Source organism: Protopterus annectens, chromosome 14.part0 (genome assembly GCF_019279795.1).
Source record: "Protopterus annectens isolate FY-2018-M chromosome 14.part0, PAN1.0, whole genome shotgun sequence".
Classification (NCBI taxonomy): domain Eukaryota; kingdom Metazoa; phylum Chordata; order Ceratodontiformes; family Protopteridae; genus Protopterus; species Protopterus annectens.
In genome coordinates, this window is record NC_056748.1 from 230,990,615 (window position 1) to 231,012,927 (window position 22,313).

At 39.8% G+C, this 22,313-nt stretch overlaps 1 protein-coding gene across 1 annotated transcript in view; it reads left to right on the forward strand.

The window, feature by feature from the left end:
- The window catches only part of CFAP43 (cilia and flagella associated protein 43), a 3,581,735-nt gene that overhangs the window by 1,890,822 nt on the left and 1,668,600 nt on the right, over positions 1 to 22,313 (forward strand). Inside the window, exon 20 of the mRNA XM_044055952.1 lies at positions 955 to 1,080. Within this exon, the coding sequence (XP_043911887.1) occupies positions 955 to 1,080 (126 nt within the window). The remainder of the gene's footprint in view (positions 1 to 954; positions 1,081 to 22,313) is intronic.

Here is a 22,313-nt window from a genome sequence, read left to right on the forward strand (position 1 = left end):
CACACACACACACACACACACACACACACACACACACACACACATTAATACAACCTGCAGTATACCAAGAACAATGCATAAAGAAATATTGAATATTCACTTTAGCAAAAACACGGCACACAATTATATATACCACTCAACAGTAACCCATCTACTACAGGCTTTTACCAAAATACACCAGACGAAATGACATGCAACTGTGTATGATATGTTCTTCTGTGTGTGTTGTAAACATTTATAAGATTGAAGCTTTAAAGTTTACAAGATTGAAAGTTTAAGGTGTCATACAACTGTAGCTGGGGAGCTGCTGTCAACAACAGCAAGTGTTCATGTTAGGTAATCCAAAAGTAATAAAGCAATGTGAGAAGGCACTGAAGGCATAATAACGCATATTGCAGAAAAAAGGAAAGAAGTTGTTTTCCCACTAATACCATGTGAGGAGTGTTGTGTCTTTTCAGAAAGTACTTTCTCAGCAGGTTAGACAGAAGGCAGTCCAAGGCATGTCTACTAAAATAATACATAATTTTAAATCACAAGTCATATGAACCAAGACTAGCTTTTTACTGAAGGGGAAGGAGTATCAGGGAAGTGACTTGCAGGTACTTAAGTAAATCCACGACATCCAGCAGGGTAGAATCTTCTAGAAAATTAGATATGAGGATAGAGGTTTAAATCTTTGAGAGGTGCAATGAGGAGCAAGGCAAAGAGGTGTTATTAAGTATGAAAAATAGGCTGGATAGGTCAGGTGGCTAGAATTTGCCATCACAGTATATCATTTTAAGAACTCATATCTCACAAAGCATTGCAAAATTCTCATTTGTGTAACAAATAAGAAATGCCTTCTGTGCAGCCCAGAAGAAGATGAGTCATGTATCATGAAGTAAATGGATAAACAAGTACTGTTGCAGATCATTTAATGTAGCTTCTTCTACTGGTTTTGCATTTTTTCTGCAGATACAAGGGATGATACGGGAGAATGAATCCTTACCTGACATGGAGAAACTTGACCAGCAGGAGTTCGACCTAGATGTGGAGGAGCAGGAGAGGCTTCAGACTGAAGGACAAGAGGAAGTGGCCAAGGTAAACAAATGAGTCAGATGTGGTAACAAAGCCATGCTGACAATTATTTTTGAATTATAATCACTGCAGTAGTAATAACAATCTGGGGGACTGGTCAGTGTGGTCTCAGACTCCTGGTGTTGCTCCTTGAGAAGATGCTAAGACCCAAGAGACAGGCACATCCCCTGCAGCTGTTAGTTGGTTCTCTTCAGGCAAGGGAGAACCACATTTGTCAGTATTAGAAGATGGAGAGGATAATGCTTTTCCTTGCTTAATTCCCAGGGAATGGACCAGTCTTTAGATCACTCTTTTTCTGAGGTTCTCTCTGGAAAAGAACATGCAAAGTTATTCATTTTTCTTCTCTAATATCACATTGAATAGACAGAGAAGATTGGCTAGTGTTTGCTAAGGGTTTATTTCAGTCTGTCAGTCTTTACATTGAGTCTTCCCGGAATTTAAAGAAAAATATTTCTTCTCTGTCAGATTCTGATTCTCAGGTTGAGGGACTGGAATTAGATTTAGATTGTGTTTCTCAAGTTCCTACCCCACAAGAGGGGGAATATGACTCTAAAGAAAGTTATTCTTTGGATTCCCCTCCAAAACAGTTATCAGTTTGTAATACTATCACCAGAATTAAGGAGTTATTTTATTGGGAGCAAAAAAAAAATACCAGAATCACTGGAAAGGTATTATGACTTGCTACAGGTGGACTTCCCTCAACCTGCAGCTTTTCCTTCTGTTTTGCCAGCATTAGAAGATTCTTTCTTTGCAGCCAGCAGTTTGCCTAACAGTTAGCCACCTGTCCCCAAGAAGCCTAATAAATTATGTAAGGTTCCTCACACACACATTTATTTTTTTTTTCAAACTGTAGATAAGATGCTGCAGTGATTTCTCTGTTAAAACCATCTTCAGCCAAGTATCTAAGCTGCAGCTTAACCTTATTCCTTGAGACAAAGATAGGAAAGCCTTTGATAGGTGTGTGGAGAAAGTATACTTTTTCCACCCAAGCCTTCAGAATAGTGAATTGTCAGGCTCACTTGTCTAAGTTTTTGATGAGGTCCTTTGAAAATGAGAACATTAATTGCCAAGTTCCCTTTCTCAAAGACTAAGGCTTTCTCTGAATTCTTTAATATCATCTGTGTCTCAGGTAAAAACACTAAAATGTCCTTAAGATGCTGCTGATGTTGTTTCTACAGCAGCTGCCACTGGGTAAATGATGAGAAGATTTGCCTGACTGTTTCCCAGAATTTACCAGAGGATGTCAAAGCTGAGCTCCTGAATGTCCTTTCTGGATAGTGAGGTATTATTTGACCCTTCCGCTGTTGAGGTCTTTAAAATATGTGAAGAAAGGGGAAAGTCAGTTCCGGGATTACCCAGATTGTTCAACCCTCCATGCCAAAATGCAGTAGAAACTTTCACTGCAGTTCAGGTTCCTTTCATAGGAAGCAAAATAAACAGTCTCAGAAAGCACAGGTCAACAACATTTCAGAAAAGCAATGTCACTGAGGTTCAAAAAAGAAGGGATGATCATCCCAGAACCAAAGTCAATCTAAATAAACAGATTGACCATATGCCCCTTCATGTTTTTTCCTCCCAACCTTGACATTTCAGTAAAACTTTACCAAAGTCCCAGTCTTCACTTCCCTCTGTGGCAACAGAACTGCAGACAGTTGGGTTCTGAGAATCATTTAAAAAAGGCTGCAGCTGACAGTAGGACTCCCATCCTCCTTGTCAGGAGATTTATCTGCATCCACCCAATCAGACTTCCCTGTTACATTCTTTCCTAGATTAAATGCTATCTCATTGAGTTATCAGATTTTTTCCCAGATTAAGCAATGAAAGGCTTCTATTCAAGATATTTTCTTGGAGATCTGTCCTAAACCTTTCAAAATGCTTTCTATGCAGTCACTGTTACCTCTTCTGACTCTCAGTTTTCTAGTAAAACTGATTTTTAAAAGATGCGTCATCACATCCCAGATTTCAATGATTTCAGATTTTTTTTTACATTTTTGTGTCTGGTTTACATACTCAATTTTTTCCTTCACTCTTCAGCTCGTATAGAGTACTAATGGTGTTTACAAAATACCTGACTCTTGAAGCAGCCCATTACAGGCTGCAGAGTATTCACTTTTCCATATCTAGACATTGCTGATTCTTTTACAAGTTGTGAAGAGTTTCTGAATTTAGTAAAGAACCTTTTTCTCAGTCTAGGATTTCAGGTGAACACAGAGAAATATTATTTAATTTTATCTCAGAGTATAGTGTTTCTGGGATGCCTCCTGGATACATCCCTGATTATGTTTTTTTCTTCCTCAAGACAAAGTAGACATTTACATGGAATCATTTATGATATTCTCCAACCAGTTTCTCACATCTGTCAGGGGGTATCTCATGTTTTGAGGTTTCATGACTTGTACAATTTTTTATTATTATTGTGGCCAGACTTCATATGAGGAAAATTCAATGGTTCCTCAAAACAGTTTGAACCCAGCGCCAACACCCAATATTTCAGTTTCCTCTACTGGGATTTAGAACAGTCCCTACTCTGTTTGTAATGACAGGTGCCTCAGACTTTGCTTGGAGGACTGTATCCAAGGGATGGAAAGTTCAGGGTCTGTGGAACAAGCAAGACAGACTGAAACACATAAATGTCAAAGAAAATTATGGCTCTATAAGTGCTGCTAAATCTCTGAATCTTAAAACAACCAACAAATAGTCTAGAAGAGACTAAAAATGATTAAAAAAACAATGCAAATTCCACACTGATGAAATTTAATAAAAAATGATAGACTTAGCGCCTCGGCCACAACAGCCTTCATGAGTACAAAAATTTTGTGAAAAGACACTCCCATATGTATAATGAGTAATTAATCAATTAGACACAATTAAGAACATAATGAAACTCTTAGTCCTGAAATTTTAAGTGAACAACACTAAAAAGCAACTTCATTTGCGCATATCAAATACATGGAAATACAATATATGAATAAAAGTAGAAACTAAAGTAAACAGCTCCAGTTTACTTCTTTGTTTAAACCTATTGGTGCTAATGTATTAAATTTTAATATAAAAACAGTTTCCTTATACAGTAAAATATTTTTAAGTAATTTATCATCCCCCTTCTTAATAAACACTTGTTCTAAAATAGTACCCTGTAATAATTTAGCGTTACAACTATGTTTCTCCATAAAGTGCAATGCCACAGGACTCTCTATTGTTCCCCTTTTAATGTCCCGAATGTGGTCCTGTAACCTAGTTCTAAATTTCCTTTTTGTTTCCCCAATGTAGAATAGGTTACAGGGGCACCTGAGGCAGTAAATTACACCCGGTGTATAGCATGAAAAGCAGTTTTGTGGTCTAAATATCTTCCCATTTATTCTAGAAAAATAAAGTGTAATATAAGGATATACATTGCATTTATGACATGGTATAGTCCCATAGACAATGAAAGACCTAGTTTACTTGCTGGAGAGACATAATATGCTTTAACTAATTTGTCCCCTAAATTTTGTCCTCTCTTATAAGCAACATAGAGAACATTAGGAATAAGTTTAGCTATCAATTCATTTTTTTTTAATCTCTGAATCTTCTTTAGGTTCCATGCCCTCTACTATTAATCACAGACAAAGAATAAATCAGTTACTTCAGTGGAAAAACAGTGACATGTCTTAGTCCCTCGGAAAATATTATGATTTATTACATCTGGAATTTTTGAACATATGGCTATTGCTTATGTTCTTTCTGCTTCAGAGGATGTTTTTGTCACAGCCTGCAGTTTCCCTAACAATGAACCTGCTGACCCCAAAAAGCAGACAGATTATATAAGGTTCCTTAGTCTTTTATGTTTTTATACACTAATCACAGACCTCACCCAGTAGCTATAGCTTTAGTAAACCCAGTTGCTGGTAAACATTTTTTTAACACTAATTTTTCTCCTCCTTACAAGGTTGGGAAGGCTACTGATAAGTTACAGAAAAAGTATATGCTACTGTAACTCTTGTTTTTAGAATTAACTTGTGAGAATACGAGGAATGTTTTGGCATTGTTATCTCTTGTTAGGAAAAATTTGCTTTGTATTATTTGGATTCTTCTGTTTTTCAAGTCACTATCCCTTGTTTAAAATGTGCATAACACTCTACTGATGCCACTTCCAGGGGTGCTGCTACTGAACTGCTGTGAGTATGTTTGTTTGGTACCATTGACAAAACCTCCAGGAGGATGTTAGAAATGAAATTTTGTATTCACCATTGGATAGAAAACTAGATTTTGGACTGTCCTCCAAAGGGATTCAATGCTCCCTCATCCAGGTTCAATAAAATGCAAAGTAAACAGTCCCAGCAATCTGATGGTAAGAAGAAATTTAAAAAGCAGTGGCAGGGAAGTTCCAGGAAAAAATAAGGAAATCTACAGAACAGAGGACAGTCTAATAAGCATGAATGACTATATGATGGATTTTCCTCCCCCTCCTGCCCTGGCAGTCCTCTCATTCTTCTAGAGTCTAAACCTCCATTCTTTATTTGGCAACAGATTATTTCAGACATATGTGTTCTGAGAGTAATTAATTAAAGCCACAGATGGCAGTGGGATTCTCTCACTCTCTCCTTTTTAGACGATTCATCCTCATTTGCTAGACCAGATCTTCCTTTTCCTCCTGTCATCCAGTGTATGCTGGCTCAGGGGGTGGTAGAAGCTGTCCCTTCTGCTCAGTTATGATAAGTATTTTTATTCACGAATGTTTCATGTGCCAAAGAAGGAAGACTCTTGAAGACCAATTCTGGACCTTACTTTTCTGAAACAGTTTTTGAGAGTGCGAAAGTTTAAAATGCTATCGCTTCACAACTTGTTATCCTTTATTCCACATTTGAGGTTCTTAGTGACCTTTGATTTAAAAGGTGCATGTCATTATATTCCTATAGATCCATATTTCAGCCATTTCTTAATGTTTTGTGAGTCTGGGTCACATTATCCATTCTTTGCCTTACACTTTGGGCTACGTGCTTTTGCAAACTGCAAGATAATGACATTTTAGAGAACTTTCTTATCTTTGCAGAGTCTTTTTTCTCTTTTTTTCAAAGTGTCAGGAATCCTTCACTTGGGTAAGGGATCTGTTACACTGGTTGGTATTCCAAGAGAACACTCGGAAGTCTTTTCTGATTCCTTCTCAGAGGATTGTTTTTTTTTGTAGTATCTGCTGGACACCTCAGCTCAAGAAGTTTTTCTTCCACTGGAAAAACTAGAGCTGTATTTAAATCTATTCCTGACGTTTTTTCACTCGTACTTCCATCTCAGCAAGGGAATTCCTTAGGATTCTGAGACTTATGGGAATCATTGATAATCTTGATACCTCTTGCAAGACTCCATATGAGAAAGTCACAGTCCAGCACCAACATCCCTTGACATTTCAAATTGTAAGATTTGTGAAAAGGGAGATTATGTGGTAGAGACACCAAATCCCATTTTCCCCTCCAGCTCCAACACAGTCAGTCTCAATAGACACTTCAGACTTTGCTTGGGGAGCAGTGTCTGTGGGGATAAAAGTATGGGGTTTCTGGAACAAAACAAGACAAAACAAAAGGGTCTATATTAGAACACTGAAGTCTTAAAACTTCGACTGTTCTAATATCGACCACTACTCAGCAAACGCTGAAAATAGCGAATCTGCAGAACACCGAATTTTGTCCTAGGGAAAGAATTCGGTTGGCCGTTTCTGTGGCTTCGCTATTTTCAGCACTGTGGTGGAAAGTTGCGGGTTGGGTTCAGGTAAGTGTGTGATTGTGTGGACGTGAGGGTTAGGGCGTTGGTTAGGTGAGGTAGGGTTAGGGGGTGGGTCAGGTAAGTGTGCGATTGTGACAGACGTTAGGGCGGGGTAGGTGAGTTAGGGTTAGGGCGCAGGTGAGTATGCGATAGTGACGGACCTTAGGGTTAGGGTTTGGGTTAAGGTAAGTGGATAGATAGTAGTATATGTGCAGTTTAGTGTAGCGTTTTAATGTAGGATTTTAAGAGTATGTGTGTGGATTGCTGTTTTTTGGTGTGCTTGTGTTGTGTGTATGTGTTTCGGAACAGCAATTTTTTTCCCTGGGAAACAAATCGCTGATCTGCATGCTTGATATTTTAAGAGTTTGCTGAATAGGGATCGATATTAGAGCATTCAAAGTTTTTAAACTTCGGTGTTCTAATATAGACCCAAACCAAAATACATCAGCATGAAAGAGATATGAGCACTCATAAATGCTCTCAATTTTCTAAATTATCTGTTGTCTGTGTGACCCCAAGTGTTTACAGATAACTCCACAGTGATGTGGTGCATAAACTTGCAGGATGGAACCAGATCTTACCCCTCTGTGCAGACTAAGCACAGTAACCAGAGATGTAGCTTTTCAGCAGTTCTGCTTCACATGATCACATTTTTAAAATGGCAGAATTCATATGGTCAAGACCATATGCTAGCCGTTGTAAAAAGTTGAACTGTTTGTACTGAGCTTGTGGTACAGTGGGGATCGGGAATGCTCAGTTTTCCACACTGTAGTGCAGTCTCATAGATCTGATGTCCTTTTCATTCATTCCTCAACTGATGGGTCTCAGATCTGACCTTGGGTCCAGCTTAGCTGCATTCACTAGACTCTCAGTTCTAACTGTCTAGATCCTTCCTTTACCCATAATGCAATACCCAATACCCCACAAATATCTCAGATGTCATTTGCTGCCTTAACTCTACAGATGGTGGATCCTTCTTACAGAGCTTTGGGGTGTAGTTTTTTAATTACAGTGAGTGCAGTTTCTTGGTATCGTTATTAAAGTCTTCTCTTTTCTAATGACCTCTTCCTCCCTTCCTTTAATTTTACCGGATTTCTGTCACATTAGGGTTGTAATTTATATTTTCTCCTCTTTCTAGCTTCAATGGTTCTCAGTACCATTGTTGGTACTTCCTTTTTTCTTTCTTATCTTTTTTTCCTACCCTTTAGAGTGTAATTCCTTACCCCTACCATTGTTGGTATTTTTTCAAAAAAAAATGTGTCTTTCTTCTGTATTACCATTTTTGCTAATATGCCTGACAAACCCACTGGGTTTAAGAAATGCACTTCCTGTGGACACAAGATCCCATATTCAGATGCCCACAGGGAGTAAGTTTATTCTGTGGGTGTGTCACATTTAAATACCGAATGTTCTACATGTGCTGGATTCGATTCATGGGCCCTTAGTGACTGATGTAACAAGTTGGTCCTAAAGGGTTTGCTACCATTCTGTTTTTCCTCTCCTTCTTTTTTCAGGACCTCAAACCCATGCAAAAACACTTAAGGCCTTTTCGGAGACAAAAGAATTAGAACATGGTCTCTTCCTACCAAGGTACAGAAGAAATCGGATCCGACATCCTCGGATCTGAATCTAAAACAGTCTGACGTGACAACCTTGGATCCAACCCTTACCCAGTCTATGTCTCCAAGGACCTGGTACTCATGGTTCTCTCTGTAGCCTGTCTCTCCTTAACTCCATTCTCCCTTCATACAAGAGACCCCAAAGAGAGAGTCTCAGCTCCAAACTACTACTTCATCCATCAGGTCCTCCAGGAGCCTTTCTCAAGCCAAAGTGGATAGGGTGATGAGGAATTCCTCAGAATTCACATTCAGATGGGGGTTATCCCATCTCAATCTTCCATTGGATCTGTGAGCCTCCCTTCTGTTTACCCACACTGTGATTTCTCCTTCTCCAATCCTATTTATGATTTTGCAGCATTCATGTCTGAGAACCCCGAGAGTGTTGGTGTTGAATCTAAAGACAATTAGGTCTTCAACTCTGACAGCATCCCTGACTTGTCTGGCACCGATTTCCTTGCACCAGGATGGGTCTTGGAGCCGAAGCATCAGCACCGGGTACAGAGGGCTTGGTTCTACTCTGAGGTTGTTAGAGCCATCCTTGCCCTTCAAGACTTTGGTGTTAGACAGCTTGGGTCTGACTTTCCCTTTGAGACAAGGATCAGGACAGGGTCAGGGCATGGTGGCATCTGGATCTTCTGTGCTGGTGCAGCCAGTTATGACTTCTTCCAGTCTTTCTACTTTTGAGGTGGTGCAGAGGGTCTTCTCTCATCTGAGAGACATAGCTGCTCTTTCTTCTTTGGATCCTACATCCCTGCTGCCATTGGGTCCATGCTCTTATCCTCACAGACCTATCATACAAGGACAGACGGCATTATGAAGCATCCAGACATTCCCCTCTCTTCGGATACCTCTCCAGAACATCCCACTGAGAAGGTTCCTTGCAAGAGAATGTGCAAAGGGAGGCACATAGACTCCCCTCAGGAGTTGCTCACTGAAGATACTGATTTCAGTGAAGGAGAGGGTCCTCAAGGTCTCTACTGTATGATGTCTTCTTCTGAGACGTCTTAGAAATACTCAGGCAGAAAGTTGGATGGTCCTTCAGTTCCCCTTCCCAGGAAGAGTCAATGTTCCTTGAAGCTTTTGGATCTGGATCATTTACATCTTGGGTGACTCCCCCAGCTGATGAGCTTATAAATGTAATCTCTCACCAGGCATGGAAGTGACCAGATACTGTAGCACTCATCCCCTGTTGTCCTGATTAGTTCCTTGCCCCTCCTAAGGACAGGTTTCACTGGAGCAAGGAGGTCCTCATTGATGCCATGGGAGTGACAGCAGCCACAAGAAAGAGCTGGCAGAGCAGAGCTCCTCTGTCCATTTCTCAAAAAGAGAGTCCAGTGCATTGGACAGATTCAGGAAGTGCATTTATACCTCTTGGCCTTACGGTCACTGAACTATTTGGCGCATTTCACTAGACAAAAAAGGGATTTGAAAAAAGAGCTTTCCAAATCCCTTCACGAGTCCATGTCTGCGGAGGACCACAAGAAGCTATCTTTACAGATGGCTGTTCTATCCATCTCTGATGCTTCCTTGAGATTAATTTCCCATGCTGCTAAGGGTACTTCACGGGTGGTGGGAGACATGCCTGGATGTGTTTGTGCAATTTTGTGGAGCCCTTCAAGTCTTCATTCATTAATGCTGCATTGGATTAATCATCTTTGTTTGGCCCCAATGTTAAGGAAATGCTTTCCCAGAGTGAGCAGGAGGGAAAGACCTGGTCTGCCATGAGGATCCATTTTTGTACCCCTCAGAAATCCTTTTCCAGGAATCAGTGAGGAGCAAGGAAAATGAGGTTCTGTAAGTCAAAGGTTCCTTTCTAGGACTCATGAGGGGATATCTCCCCCAGGGGCAGGGGGGGAGCTCAAATGGAAGAGCCCATCTTGTGGCAAAGTGGACCCACAAAATCAGGGTTTCTGAGACTCCTTCTCAGGTAAATCTTTTCAGTGTTCCTGAAATGCTGCTCAACTTTCATCTCTGGATGGAGTTGGGGGTGCTTGTCTCTGCACCCAGACACATGGGCTTTAATAACAAAAGATACTTGAGTGTGAAAAATTATATCCAGAAGTTATTTCATACCATTTCACAAATTCCCCCAGACAAAAGGAAAAGGCTGTCAAATGTTCCACCCAGTCAGAAGGAAGCAGTAGCTCTAGAAATCAAAAGCTGCTAGACAAACAGAGTCATACAGGAGGTCCCTCCAGACCAGAAAGGATTTGGAACCTACTCAAGATTCTTTTAAGTGTCAGAGGAAATAGGGGACTTGAGACCAATTCTGGACCTCAGCAAACAGAATCAATTTATAAAGAAGTCAAAGTTCAAATTGCCATGGTTCAGTCCATTCTGCCATTTCTGGACCAGGACGATTGGGTGTACTACACTGATCTTCAGGATGCATGCTATCATATTAAGATGAGCAGATGAGCCCAAGGATTTCTCCGCTTTTGGGTGGGGCCAGTCATTATCAGTTCAGAACCCCACCCTTTGGTCTCATCACAGCCTCCAGGGTGTATATCAAGTGTATGGCAGTGGTAGCAGGTCACTTGAGACTGCTAGGATTCTGAGTGCCTCCATACCTAGACCACTGGCTCCTCAAGTACCCCAACCAGGCATTTTCGTGAGAAATCCAGGGACTACTAGCTCCACTTATGTCAATCCCAGTCTCAGTCAGCCTTGGCAAGTCACATCTTCAACCCGTTCAGAGCGTGGAGTTCATAGGTGCTCATTTGGACACAGTAGGTCAGATAGTCTCCCGTCCACCAATCAGAGTATAGACCATCAGGTGTCAAGTGGAACAGGTCATCTCACAGACAGACTGATTCTTTAGACTTTAGGGTCATTGGAAGCAGCCATAACCTTGGTTCCTATGGCTCATTTTATATGCTGATTCTTCAATGGACTTTAGCTGTTCAGTGATCATTTTTTTGCCAACCCTTGTCTTCACCAGTCAAGCTCACACCAGTATGGAAAGACAACCTGTGTTGGTGGATTCAGCTGGATAAAGTCTCTCAAGGCTGCCCTCTTGTTCTTTCACCCCACAGTAGCCATGGTTACCATGGACGCCTCCCACCTGGGGTGGGGGGGCATTTTTTGGGAAGAACAGTCGAAGGGATGGTGGTCCACAGAAAAGACCAATTCGCACAGCACTTTCCTAGAAATGAGAGCGGTCCTCCTGTTGTAGGCCTTCCAGGATACCCTCCCTCTCTGGACAGTTGTGATTCAAACTGGCAATGTGTCTGTGATTTGGTACTTCAACAAGCAAGGGGGAACCCCATTGTCAAGAGGCAATGTTGGTGTGGCACTGGGTGATCTCCTCCAACTGCTTTCTTATGGCAATGCACGTCGGGAAAATCCAGTGTGTTAGCAGACAAATACAGTAGGTCCATTTATATGTCTCACAAGTGGTCTCTCAATCAGTTAGTGGCAGAGAGGATTTTCTGTCGATGGGGTCAACCTTGCTGGGATCTGTTTGCCTGTCCCCACAACCAAAAGTGCAGCAGGTTCTTTGCCCTAATTCCCATTCCAGAGGAGTCACTGAGAGATGCTCTAGTCCATGTGTGTGGCCCTCCAGTCTCCTTTACATTTATCCCCCGATACCTCTAATTCCCAAATTCTTACAGACGGCACTTTGGTTGGATAACATGGTTATCCTCATTCCCCCCTTTGGAATCATTAAGTGTGGTTCCCTTTCCTTAGGTCTCACATTCGATATTCACCCTGTATACTGGACCCCAGTCCAGACCTTCTCACTCATCCCATGGGGGTAGGTCACCTGCACATTACAGGCCTCAAGTTGACTGTATGGTTTCTCTAGTTCCATTGATAGTTAGACAGACTAGGCTTTCCTCCCCAGTCCAACATATATTATCATCTTAGAAGGCCTTTACTGGGAAAATCTACAAAAAGCAAATGGTAGAGATTCTCTGTTTGGGTTCTGCAAAGGGAATTAGACGCCTTCACTGCCTGCAATTTGGCTGTTCTGGAGTTTTTAACATCTGTTTTTCAAGAAGGGGCTAGTTTCTCTACTATTAAAGTGCAACTGGCAGTGATATCTAAATTTTCTTTCAGGGGAAAATGCTTCCTCTTTGGCATCATCAAAATTGTCTAAGGTCTTCCTTAAAGACACCTTTTTACTTGGACCCCCAATGAAGGATCCTACACCACCCTGGGATTTAGCAATTCTGCTGCAAGCTTTGACTCAGAATCATTTTGAACCATTGGCTAGATATAACTTAAAATTTTTATCGTGGAAAACTGTTTTTTTTTTTTTGTGGCCATTACAATTGTTAGATGAGTCTCCAAGCTTCAAGCTCTCTTCCAAATCCCCATTTTTGATCTTCCACAAAGATAGGGTTATCTTATTTATTTCTTTTACATTTGTTTACCGGGAAAGTCCATCTAGACAAACAGTCCTTTTTCAGTGCGGGCCCAGGTAAAAAAGCTCCCATATTCAACAACTATAATAGTGCAACAATGACAAAGAATACACATATGAAAAAAGATACAAATGAAAAAATATGCAAAATATTCTTACAGAGTTGTATAATATATCAAAGAAGAAAAGGATGCAATGTTAAAGCAAAATAAGTTAATAGTTGGTTATAAGCCATAGTATACGCTAACATCTGTGGTTAACACAGCTAAAAGAGCTAAGGAGGAGATGGAATAGAAATTGCATTAAGACAAATATTATTTTATTTATTTTTATTCTATTTTACATTTGTTGATCGGGATAGTCCGACTGGATGCATGTCCATTTTCAGCAGAGGCCTGGGGAGAAAAGCTCCAAGGGTAAGCAGATACAGTATTACATAATACCAGCATTACATATTACAAACAGACTATTTACAGAGATTACTTAAGTAAGCAAGTTAAACAAGTTCCACAGGTTAGAGTTAATCACGAGCGTAAATCAGGATTAAATTAAATTACACAGTAAGATGATTAACAGATTTTTTACACATTCTAGAGAGAGTTAGCCAGGCTTGATACAGTGAAAGCCATTAAGTGACAAATGTTGTTTGAGTCTAGTTTTAAACTGACCTAAGGTGGAAAGTAAGATAATATCAGCTGGAAGGAAGATCCAGGATCTACTTACAGAGTTTGCAAAGAGAGAGTCACCGGCTGTGTTATTAATTTTGCTAGTCTGAATTAGTAGTTTGTTAGAGGATCGAAGCGGTCTAGGATTGTTATAGGGGTGATAATATTTTTATGTGCAGGAGTATTGTCCGAATTATAGGGGATTTTATAGGCCATAATCAATCTGTTATACTGGATTAGGCTGGGTAGTTCAAGCCACCCAAGCTGGTTTAGATTGATGCAATGATGTGTCCTAAATGGCAGCCCAATGGCAAACCTGGCAATGTGGTTGTAGCAAATTGAGAGTTTGTTAAGGATAGTCTTGTTTAAATTCGAGAGTAGAGGGGATGCATATAGAAGGGTTGAAAGAAGGTGAGAGCGAGCTATGGCAATTTTAGCTGGAGGGGTTAGGAAGGCTTTTATTCTGTAAAGTGACCCTAGTTTTTTATTTATGGTTTTGATAGTTTGGTTAACATGTAGGTCGAATTTTAGATTATTATCTATGATGACACCTAATAGTTTTGTAGAGGAGTCAGGGGAGATTATTGTGCCATCATTTGAATTTATGGTAAAGGTGAAAGCAGTAGACCTACGTGTTGATGAAAATAACAGCATTTTAGTTTTTTGGGGATTTAGGATCAGGCGACGTTAAGAAAGCTAGTTTTCTATTGTATTAAAGGTGGTCTGGGTAGCTGACCATAACTCTACTGGAGATGTGGCCGAGCAAATCAGAGTAGAGTCATCAGCATATTGGATACAGCTGACTTTTGGGATGACAGTAGAAAGGTCATTAATGAAGATGGAGAACAGCAAGGGCCCTAGTATAGAGCCTTGTGGTACTCCAAGGGTGTTAGGTAGAAGGTTAGAGATTTTGTTCTGCCAGAGGACACCCTGCTGTCAACCATTCAGGTAGGACTGAAACCATTGAAGGGCTCTAGTATCTAGACAGAATGTTTGCAGGGTGTGGATTAAAAGTTGGTGATCAACCATATCGAATGCTTTGGAAAGATCCAAGAAGAGGGCTGAGGATATATAATTATTGTTGCGATTATGGTTTATGGTGTTGGTAAAGGCTAGGAGGGCTGAAGTAGTGCTGTGATGAGGACGGAAGCCATGCTGAGTGTCTGCCATAAGGTGATTCTGGATTAGGTGGTGCATGAGTTGTCTATGAATACATTTTTCCATAATCTTTGCAAGTGGAGAGAGTATAGCTATTGGCCCATAATTGGAGAATTCAGTAGAGCTGCCTCCTTTGTGAAGTGGGATTACATAGGATATTTTCCAGATGGTGGGAATTTTAGCTTCTACTATGGTTCGATTGATTAGTATTGAAACGGTGTAAGCAATAGCATCAGCTGATTTTTGTAGGTACTCGGTAGGGAGTTGATCAGCAGAAAGTGTAGTGGGTTTTAATTTTTTGATCAAGGTACGGATAAGTGAAGTGGCGACTGGTTGGAAGCTGAATGCGAGTAGGTTTGTAGGGGTGCTTCTTTCAGGACCATGGGAGCTAGGAGGTAGTTGGCTAGCTAGGGCTTGAATTGTCTCAGTAAAGAATCGGTTAAAACTGTCAGAAACATATTCAGGGTTTTTATCAATAGCAGCAGCAGGGATTGGGGTTGAAGTTTGTCCAGGATGTAGTAGATTATTTAAACCTGCCCAAAACTTCTGAGGGTTATTTTGATTTACTGTCTGTAAATTACAGTAGTATTGTTTTTTGTCTTGTAAAATGGATTTTTTAGTTTAGGTCCTGGATTGCCTGTATTTAATGTGATCTTGGGGGTCTTTAGAAGAACGCCATAAAGCCCATGCTTTGTTTCTAAGGGTAATTTTGAGTTTAGACTCTTTAGAAAGCCATGGCGCAGTTTTTGCCTTTGTTCTCTTTGAACCAACAGGTGCATGCAAATCAAGGATCTCAAGGAATTTGTTGTTAAAGTATGCTACTGCTTCCTCTAAGGGGAGGTGTTTTAGAATAGACCAATTACATGAGTTTAGTTCTTGTTGGAATATGGCAGGGTCAATGTTTATATTGTTTCTAACCTTTCTGAGTAAGGGTTGTTGGAAATGAATGGCTTTGTGCTTAATTACATATGTGAAAAGGTGATCGCTTAGGCCATCAGGGAGGGTACCAGAGGTGTACAGTTGGAGGTGACTATTTATGAGTACCCAGTCAAGTATGCTTTCTTTTTGGTTGGGTTTACCTATCCTGGTAGGGGTGGATATGATTTGTGTAAATGCATGCAGGTTAATATGGGTGGTTGGGGATTCTGAGGAACAGGTGCCCCAGTCTATGTTAAAGCCTCCAAGTAGTAGGGTTTATTGGGGATAGTGACATGATAGCCAGTGCAGGATATCTTCAAGTGTAGATATATAGTTACCCGGGGGTATGTACATACAGATGATATTAATGCATTTATTTTTATTAAGTTGCAATTTGGTGGCAAGAATCTCTGAGTTATTAATCTGAGGTGGTTGTATTACATCTATGGTGACATTCAATTCAGATTTATAGAGTACAGCTACCCCACCCCTCCTCCTCGAAGTACGATCCAGCATGTGTATGTTGTACCCAGGTGGTAACACTTCATTGTCTGTAGTGTTAGGTTTTAACCAGGTTTCAGATAAACAGAGAATCTCAGGGGAGTGGACATCCAGAAGTGCATGCAATTCATGTACCTTGTTATTAATGCTTCTAATATTGAGATGACAGGCTAGGAGAGAGTTAGTTGGCCTATTAATTGTAGGTTTGTAGCTTAGATTGCAAGTAGAGGGGGTATATGTATCTGAAGTGGGTGGGCCAGGGTTGGAGTGAATATCACCACCAAGTATTAGGTTAAGTCTATACTTGGTGATGAATATTACCCTGGATTGAAACAGGAGCAGAGCCAGGTGTTAGCAAAGTGGGCTTTTACAGCTCTTTTATATTCTGTTATAGAGATTTTGTTAGGCTAGAGGGTAGGGAATTCCATCTTCTGGCTATATAGGTAGAGTGTAGGGACTCACCTGCAGAGTTATTGACCTTAGAGACTTCTAATAGCTGTTTGTTATTGAAGCGTAGTACTCTGTTTCCGGTGTATGGCTGGAGTAAATTACTTAGGGCGGGGAGTTAATCTGGGTGATGTAGAATCTTATGGGATAGTGCTAGTTGGCTATACAGAAGGAAATGAGGACATTCTAGCCATTATAGTTGTTTTAGAGCTATACAGTGATGTGTCTTATAGGAAGATTCGATGGCAAACCTGGCAGTTTTATTGTAGCATGCTTCTAATTTTGTGCTGTCTGTTTTTCTTAGATTAATGAGAATTGGAGCGGCAGATGGCAGTGTTGAGAGTAGATTTGTGCATGCTATTGTTTCTTTAGTCGTTTTTGTAAGAAAAGGTTTGTTCCTATATAGGACCCCAAGTTTTTTGTGAACTTTTTTTTTTGGTTTGGGTGATGTGACTGTCAAATCTTAAGTTAGTCTATTTATATACTTAGCAGTTTGGTGTGATCTGCAGGTGAGTTAATGGTGTTTTTGGATACTATTTTGAAAGGAAGAGAAGGTGGTTTGTATCTAGTTGGGTTGAATAGTAATAGTTTTGTTTTACTGGGGGTTCAGAATAAGTTGGTAGTCAGATAACCAGGATTCAACGGATAGAAAGGATGCTTGTGTAAGTAAGTGTAGTTCTTGGATGGAAGAAGCATTACATATTAATGTGGAATCGTCTGTGTATTGTACGACTGCAGCATGAGGTGTGGAGATTATTAGTAAAAATAGTGAATAGTGGTGGCCCAAGGACGGAGCCTTGGGGAATGCCTAGTGTTACTGGAAGTAGTGAGGAAATGCTAGTGTGCCACTGAGCTGCCTGTTGATGGCCTGATAGTTAACTTTGGAATCAAGTAATAGACTTAGAGAGATTGTTTAGAAATGACATTGATAAGATATGTGCTACTGTATCAAATGCCTTTGAGAGGTCTAGAAAATGAGCTGATACACATTTACCATTGTTTCTGTATTTATTTACAGTTTCTGTGAATGACAAGAGGGGAGTAGTGGTGCTGTGAGAGGGATGAAATCCATGCTGTGTGTTAGTAAGTAGATTGTGGGTATTAAGGTGGGCAATAATTTGTCTGTGTATACACCTTTCAAGATTTTTGGATAGAAGGGAGAGGATAGCAATGGGGTGATAGTTTGATAGTTTTTTTGAAGTGCCACTTTTGTGGAGAGGGATTATATAATACATTTTCCAGATATCAGGAACTATATTTTCAGTTATAAATTGGTTAATAAGAATTGTTACAGGATAAGCTATACCTCAGCAGCAAGTTTCAGAAAGTCTGCTGAAAGTTTATCAGCTGCTAAAGTAGTGGGTTTCAATTTCTTTAATATTTTTTTTTTAACTGTGTCCATAGTTACGGTTTGCAAAGAGAAGTAGTTGTTATCGTCTGTATTATAAGAAGTAGTGAATATGGAAAAAGGTTGAGGTTTGGTTAGGGCAAGAATTGATTCAGTGAAATACCTGTTGAACTGTGTAACTATGTTATTGTTAGTGTTTGTAGTGGTTGGGGCAGGTGTACTAGCTTTACCATGTAAAAGAATGGTGTTGATGGCAGATCAGAATTTTTGACAGTTGTTTAGATGTTTTTTTCTGTATGTCATGATAGTAGTTGAATTTGTCTAGTCTTACCATTTTTTTTATTTTATTTCTGAGCTCCAGGTATGATGCTTTGAGACCTTCGGAGAGAGTTTTATGCCAATCAGTCCCTCTTTTACCTCGTAGTTTCATTAGGAACCTAGTTTCTTTGGTAAGCCAGGGTGCATAGTTAGATTTGACTCTTATTTTTCTAGCTGGGACATATGAGTTCAGGATATATAGGAAGATAGTGTTAAAATACTGGACAGCTTCATTAAGACGGAGAGTATTAAGTGGTACCCATATACAAGTTTTTAAGGCTGATATAAATTGGTTAGGATTGAAATTTGTTTTGTTTTTTTATCAGGAGGTAGGTAGTTGGTTTGACTTGATAGGTGCAGAGTTTTAGCATAAAGGTAGGATGATGGTCACTCAGGGTGTCTTGTAAGCAACCAGAATGATAGGAGAGGGCTGGTCTATTTATGAGGATCCAGTCTAGAATTGATTCTCACTTGGAAGTTTTGTCAATTCTAGTTGGTGACTGAATAATTTGACTAAATCCATGCAGATTTATGTAGTTGATGGGATTGCTTGAGGAACACTTTAACCAGTCTAGGTTAAAGTCTCCCATGAGAAATGTTTCATGTGAGAAAGAATTTGTGGCCCAATTAAGTAAATTCTCTAGAATAGGTATGTTGTTGCCTGATGGGATGCATCAGCGGATTATGTTGATAAATTTTCTGGCATTGATTTTTAATCTGGTGAGTATGATTTCAGCTTTGTCATGGGAAAGGTTTGGTAGTTCAAGTGTTTCCAACATTGAGTTCATTTGTAAACAATATAGCAACACTGCCACCTTTTTTATTTTGTCTATCATTATATAGACTACAGTAACCAGATGGTAAAATTTCCTTATTTGTGGTGTCGGGCTTTAGTCAAATTTCAGTTATGAGAACAATGTCAGGGTTATAGAAAGAGAGGGTGGCATGAAGTTCTTGAACTTTATTTATAGTGCTTCTTATATTAATGTTTAAGAGTAAAAGGTCTGTGGGTTTTCTTGTGGATATAAAATATTGTGACACTGGGTTGAGGAGGTAAGAGTGTGAGATGGAGGACCAGGATTAGGATGAATATCTCCACTGCAGGATAGTTTAGATGCTAAGTGGGTAATGAGGTATATTAAAGTGGTTATATACATGTTTTACTTCAGGGAAGGTTTAGAATTATGTTCTGGTACTCTGTGGGTGGGATAAAATGGAGTGTGGTTATTTTGAAGATGGGTGGGTAGAGAAGAGAATTGAAATGGGTAGAAATAACAGTAGTGGAAATGGTAGCATGGTGAGATGTCAAGTTAGCTAGATATGTATGGTATGAGGTAGTGTGTGCAAGCAAAGAAAACATAATGCCTGGGGTTCAGTTATAAAAGAAGAGAAGGGACGTTATATTGTTGGGAGTTGTGTCACTAATGCTTTTCTAGATGTTTGTTATATACAATGGAGGGTTAACAGAATGATGTCAGGGGAAGTGTAGAGAAGTGCAATGGTATATGTGAGAGTGGAATGGGTAAATATGGGTGGAGTTGGAGATAATGAAGGAAGAGAGGGTGGAAAGTGAATTATCTCTATGGGAGGGGTGGAGAAATGGGGTACATGGAAGTTGTGGGGGTTTAGTTGGAGTAGCGATGGGGTAATGTGTGATTCGCTATGGAGAAGGAGTGGGATTGGCTAATGTGTATAAATGTAATTGATGCGGGGGTGGGGTGGGTATGGTAGAAGGGTAGGATGGCAGAGTGAGCCAGAGCATCAGCAACTACAAAAACTATCAGCCAACTAGAGACCCAGCCCCAGGTCAGTATAGCAGAGAGATAAACTATCTGGTTACTGTTATTAAAGGATATAGTAATAAAAAATAGTAGAGAAGATATTGAAAGACTGGGGAAGGTTACTATAAGGGTCTATGTGTTTTTACTAGAGTACTCCAATCATATTGACCTTGATGTGTGAGGGGAGATGTATATTAAAGACTATAATGCAAGTAATAAGAATGTGGGGGGGGGGCTAATAGCGGCTGCCCAGTGTGCACACTGTTAAGTAAATCTACCTGTACACTAGAAGGTACTACTAATTAAAAACAGTACCCATACACTTTAATTTTATGAAGGGCATGGGCAGTGCAGGCACTTTTAGCTGGCAGGGAATCAGGTTCCCGCAGAGAAAATTAAATGATAAAAAGCCTTCATGTGGGAGAAAGTTCCCGACAATGGTACTATGTGGGGGACCATCGTTAGAGGACAGGTAAAACTGTAGGGAAGAAGAGAGAGAATTCAGTAGAATGTGAATACATTTGAAAAAAATGAGGGTAGTTCTAATAATTATGTCTCATAATAACCCTGTTAGTGTTTGTCACTGATATAGTAGCATTTGCCTGACTCTGATCAAAACCCAGTGGGAATAATATATGACAATACTGTATATTACAAAAGGTATATCACTAACAGCTAGCTTCAGTAGTGTTCCCAAGTAAGCACTGCCAACTATAATATTAAGCAGCAGGCTCCCGGTAACATGAGAAGATATTAAACTGCATTTGCACATACATCAAAGGTTTTACAGTTTAAGACTTGAGAAAACGTCTTCTTACTTAGATAAATACAACTAGTAATGTTGAGTGCACTCACAGGGCTAATAGCCTCTCAGAGCTCACTCTTATCTATCAAAATATGGTTCTTCACATTAACGTTTACTACTTGAGATAGAACTAAAAGACATAAAGCAACCATGAATGGAGTAAACAGTACATATTTTAGCACATCTTCAAGGTGCATTAATTTCTGACCAGATACTGATTTCAGATTTACAATACATAATGTTAATAATACAGTCTCAACAGAGTAAACAATGCAGTTGTTATATCACCTTTCACACAAGCATGCACGCTCCTGCTAGAGAAGGGAAATTATGATAGAGTTCAAAACCATACATTAATTATGATGTTACATTACGTAATGCTAATAATACAGTCATAAACAGAACAAAAAATGCAGTTGCAATATCACCTTTCACACAAGTAATTACATTCATACTAGAAAAGGGAAATTATGGGATCCACGCCATACATTAAAACATTCTAGACATGGTTCCGTACTGTTTCTAATGAACTGTGACAGTAACAAAGATGTAGGTTTACCCACTTTATAAAAATCTTATCTTATGAACCAATCCATCCTTCCTGCCAAAAGTAGCTCAGAAGTGAATATTAACCAATCCATTAATTAGCCTGTTTTCTTTCCCAGTTTTGGTATTAAAGGTGAATATATGCTTCATCTCTTAGATGTACATAGACAGCTTTGTTTTTATCTCCATATAACAAAAGATTTCAGAAAGACAGATCAATTGTTTGTCTCATTATTCCCTAACAAGTTGGGTTAACCAATGTCTAAAGTTACCTTAGCCAGATGGCTTACAGACTGCATCTCATTTGTTTGCAGTCAACGAGGTTTGTCCTTACCCAGACTGTCTAAAGCACTGTCCACCAGATCCATGGCTACATCATCTACATTCTGGTCTAGAACTTCTGTTGATGACATTTGTGCCACAGCTACTTGGTCTAATGCTCACACTTTTATTGCTCATTACAAATTGGATTTGACTTCCAGAAGCAGGGCTTCCTTTAGTTCTGCAGAATCCCTCCGGAATATCCCTCCATGAGGACCACCCAAGGTCATGTAGCTGGGGACTCTGTCCCATCAGTTGAGGAATGAATGAAAAGAACAGCAGCAGATTTTAAAGTTATTATTCACCATAACTATGCATCTGTGTTGTCCATTTTCATTTTTCCTCAACTTCCCACCCACCTTCTCCTTTCATTTAAGTCTTGGAGTGACCTTATGGTGATTACGGAAACTCTGTTCCAGTTTTAAGCCACGTTCTTTTCTACTAGTCTTTGTTAGTTCTTTCCATTGGTTATCAGGCAGCAAACTTGATCTGAGATATTGCCGGGTGATTGGAGCATTATGGTTAAAGGAAGGAGCTCGAGATTTGGATTTAAGAGTTTAGTAAATGTAGCTGAGCTGGATCTGAGTCCCATCAGTTGAGGAAGAATGAAAATTAAAAACACAGATGAATAGTTATGGTGAGTACATAACTTTAATTTAGTATCTGTAATCAGCAGGGGGCTTGGGGTGCAGAGGGTCTTGCCC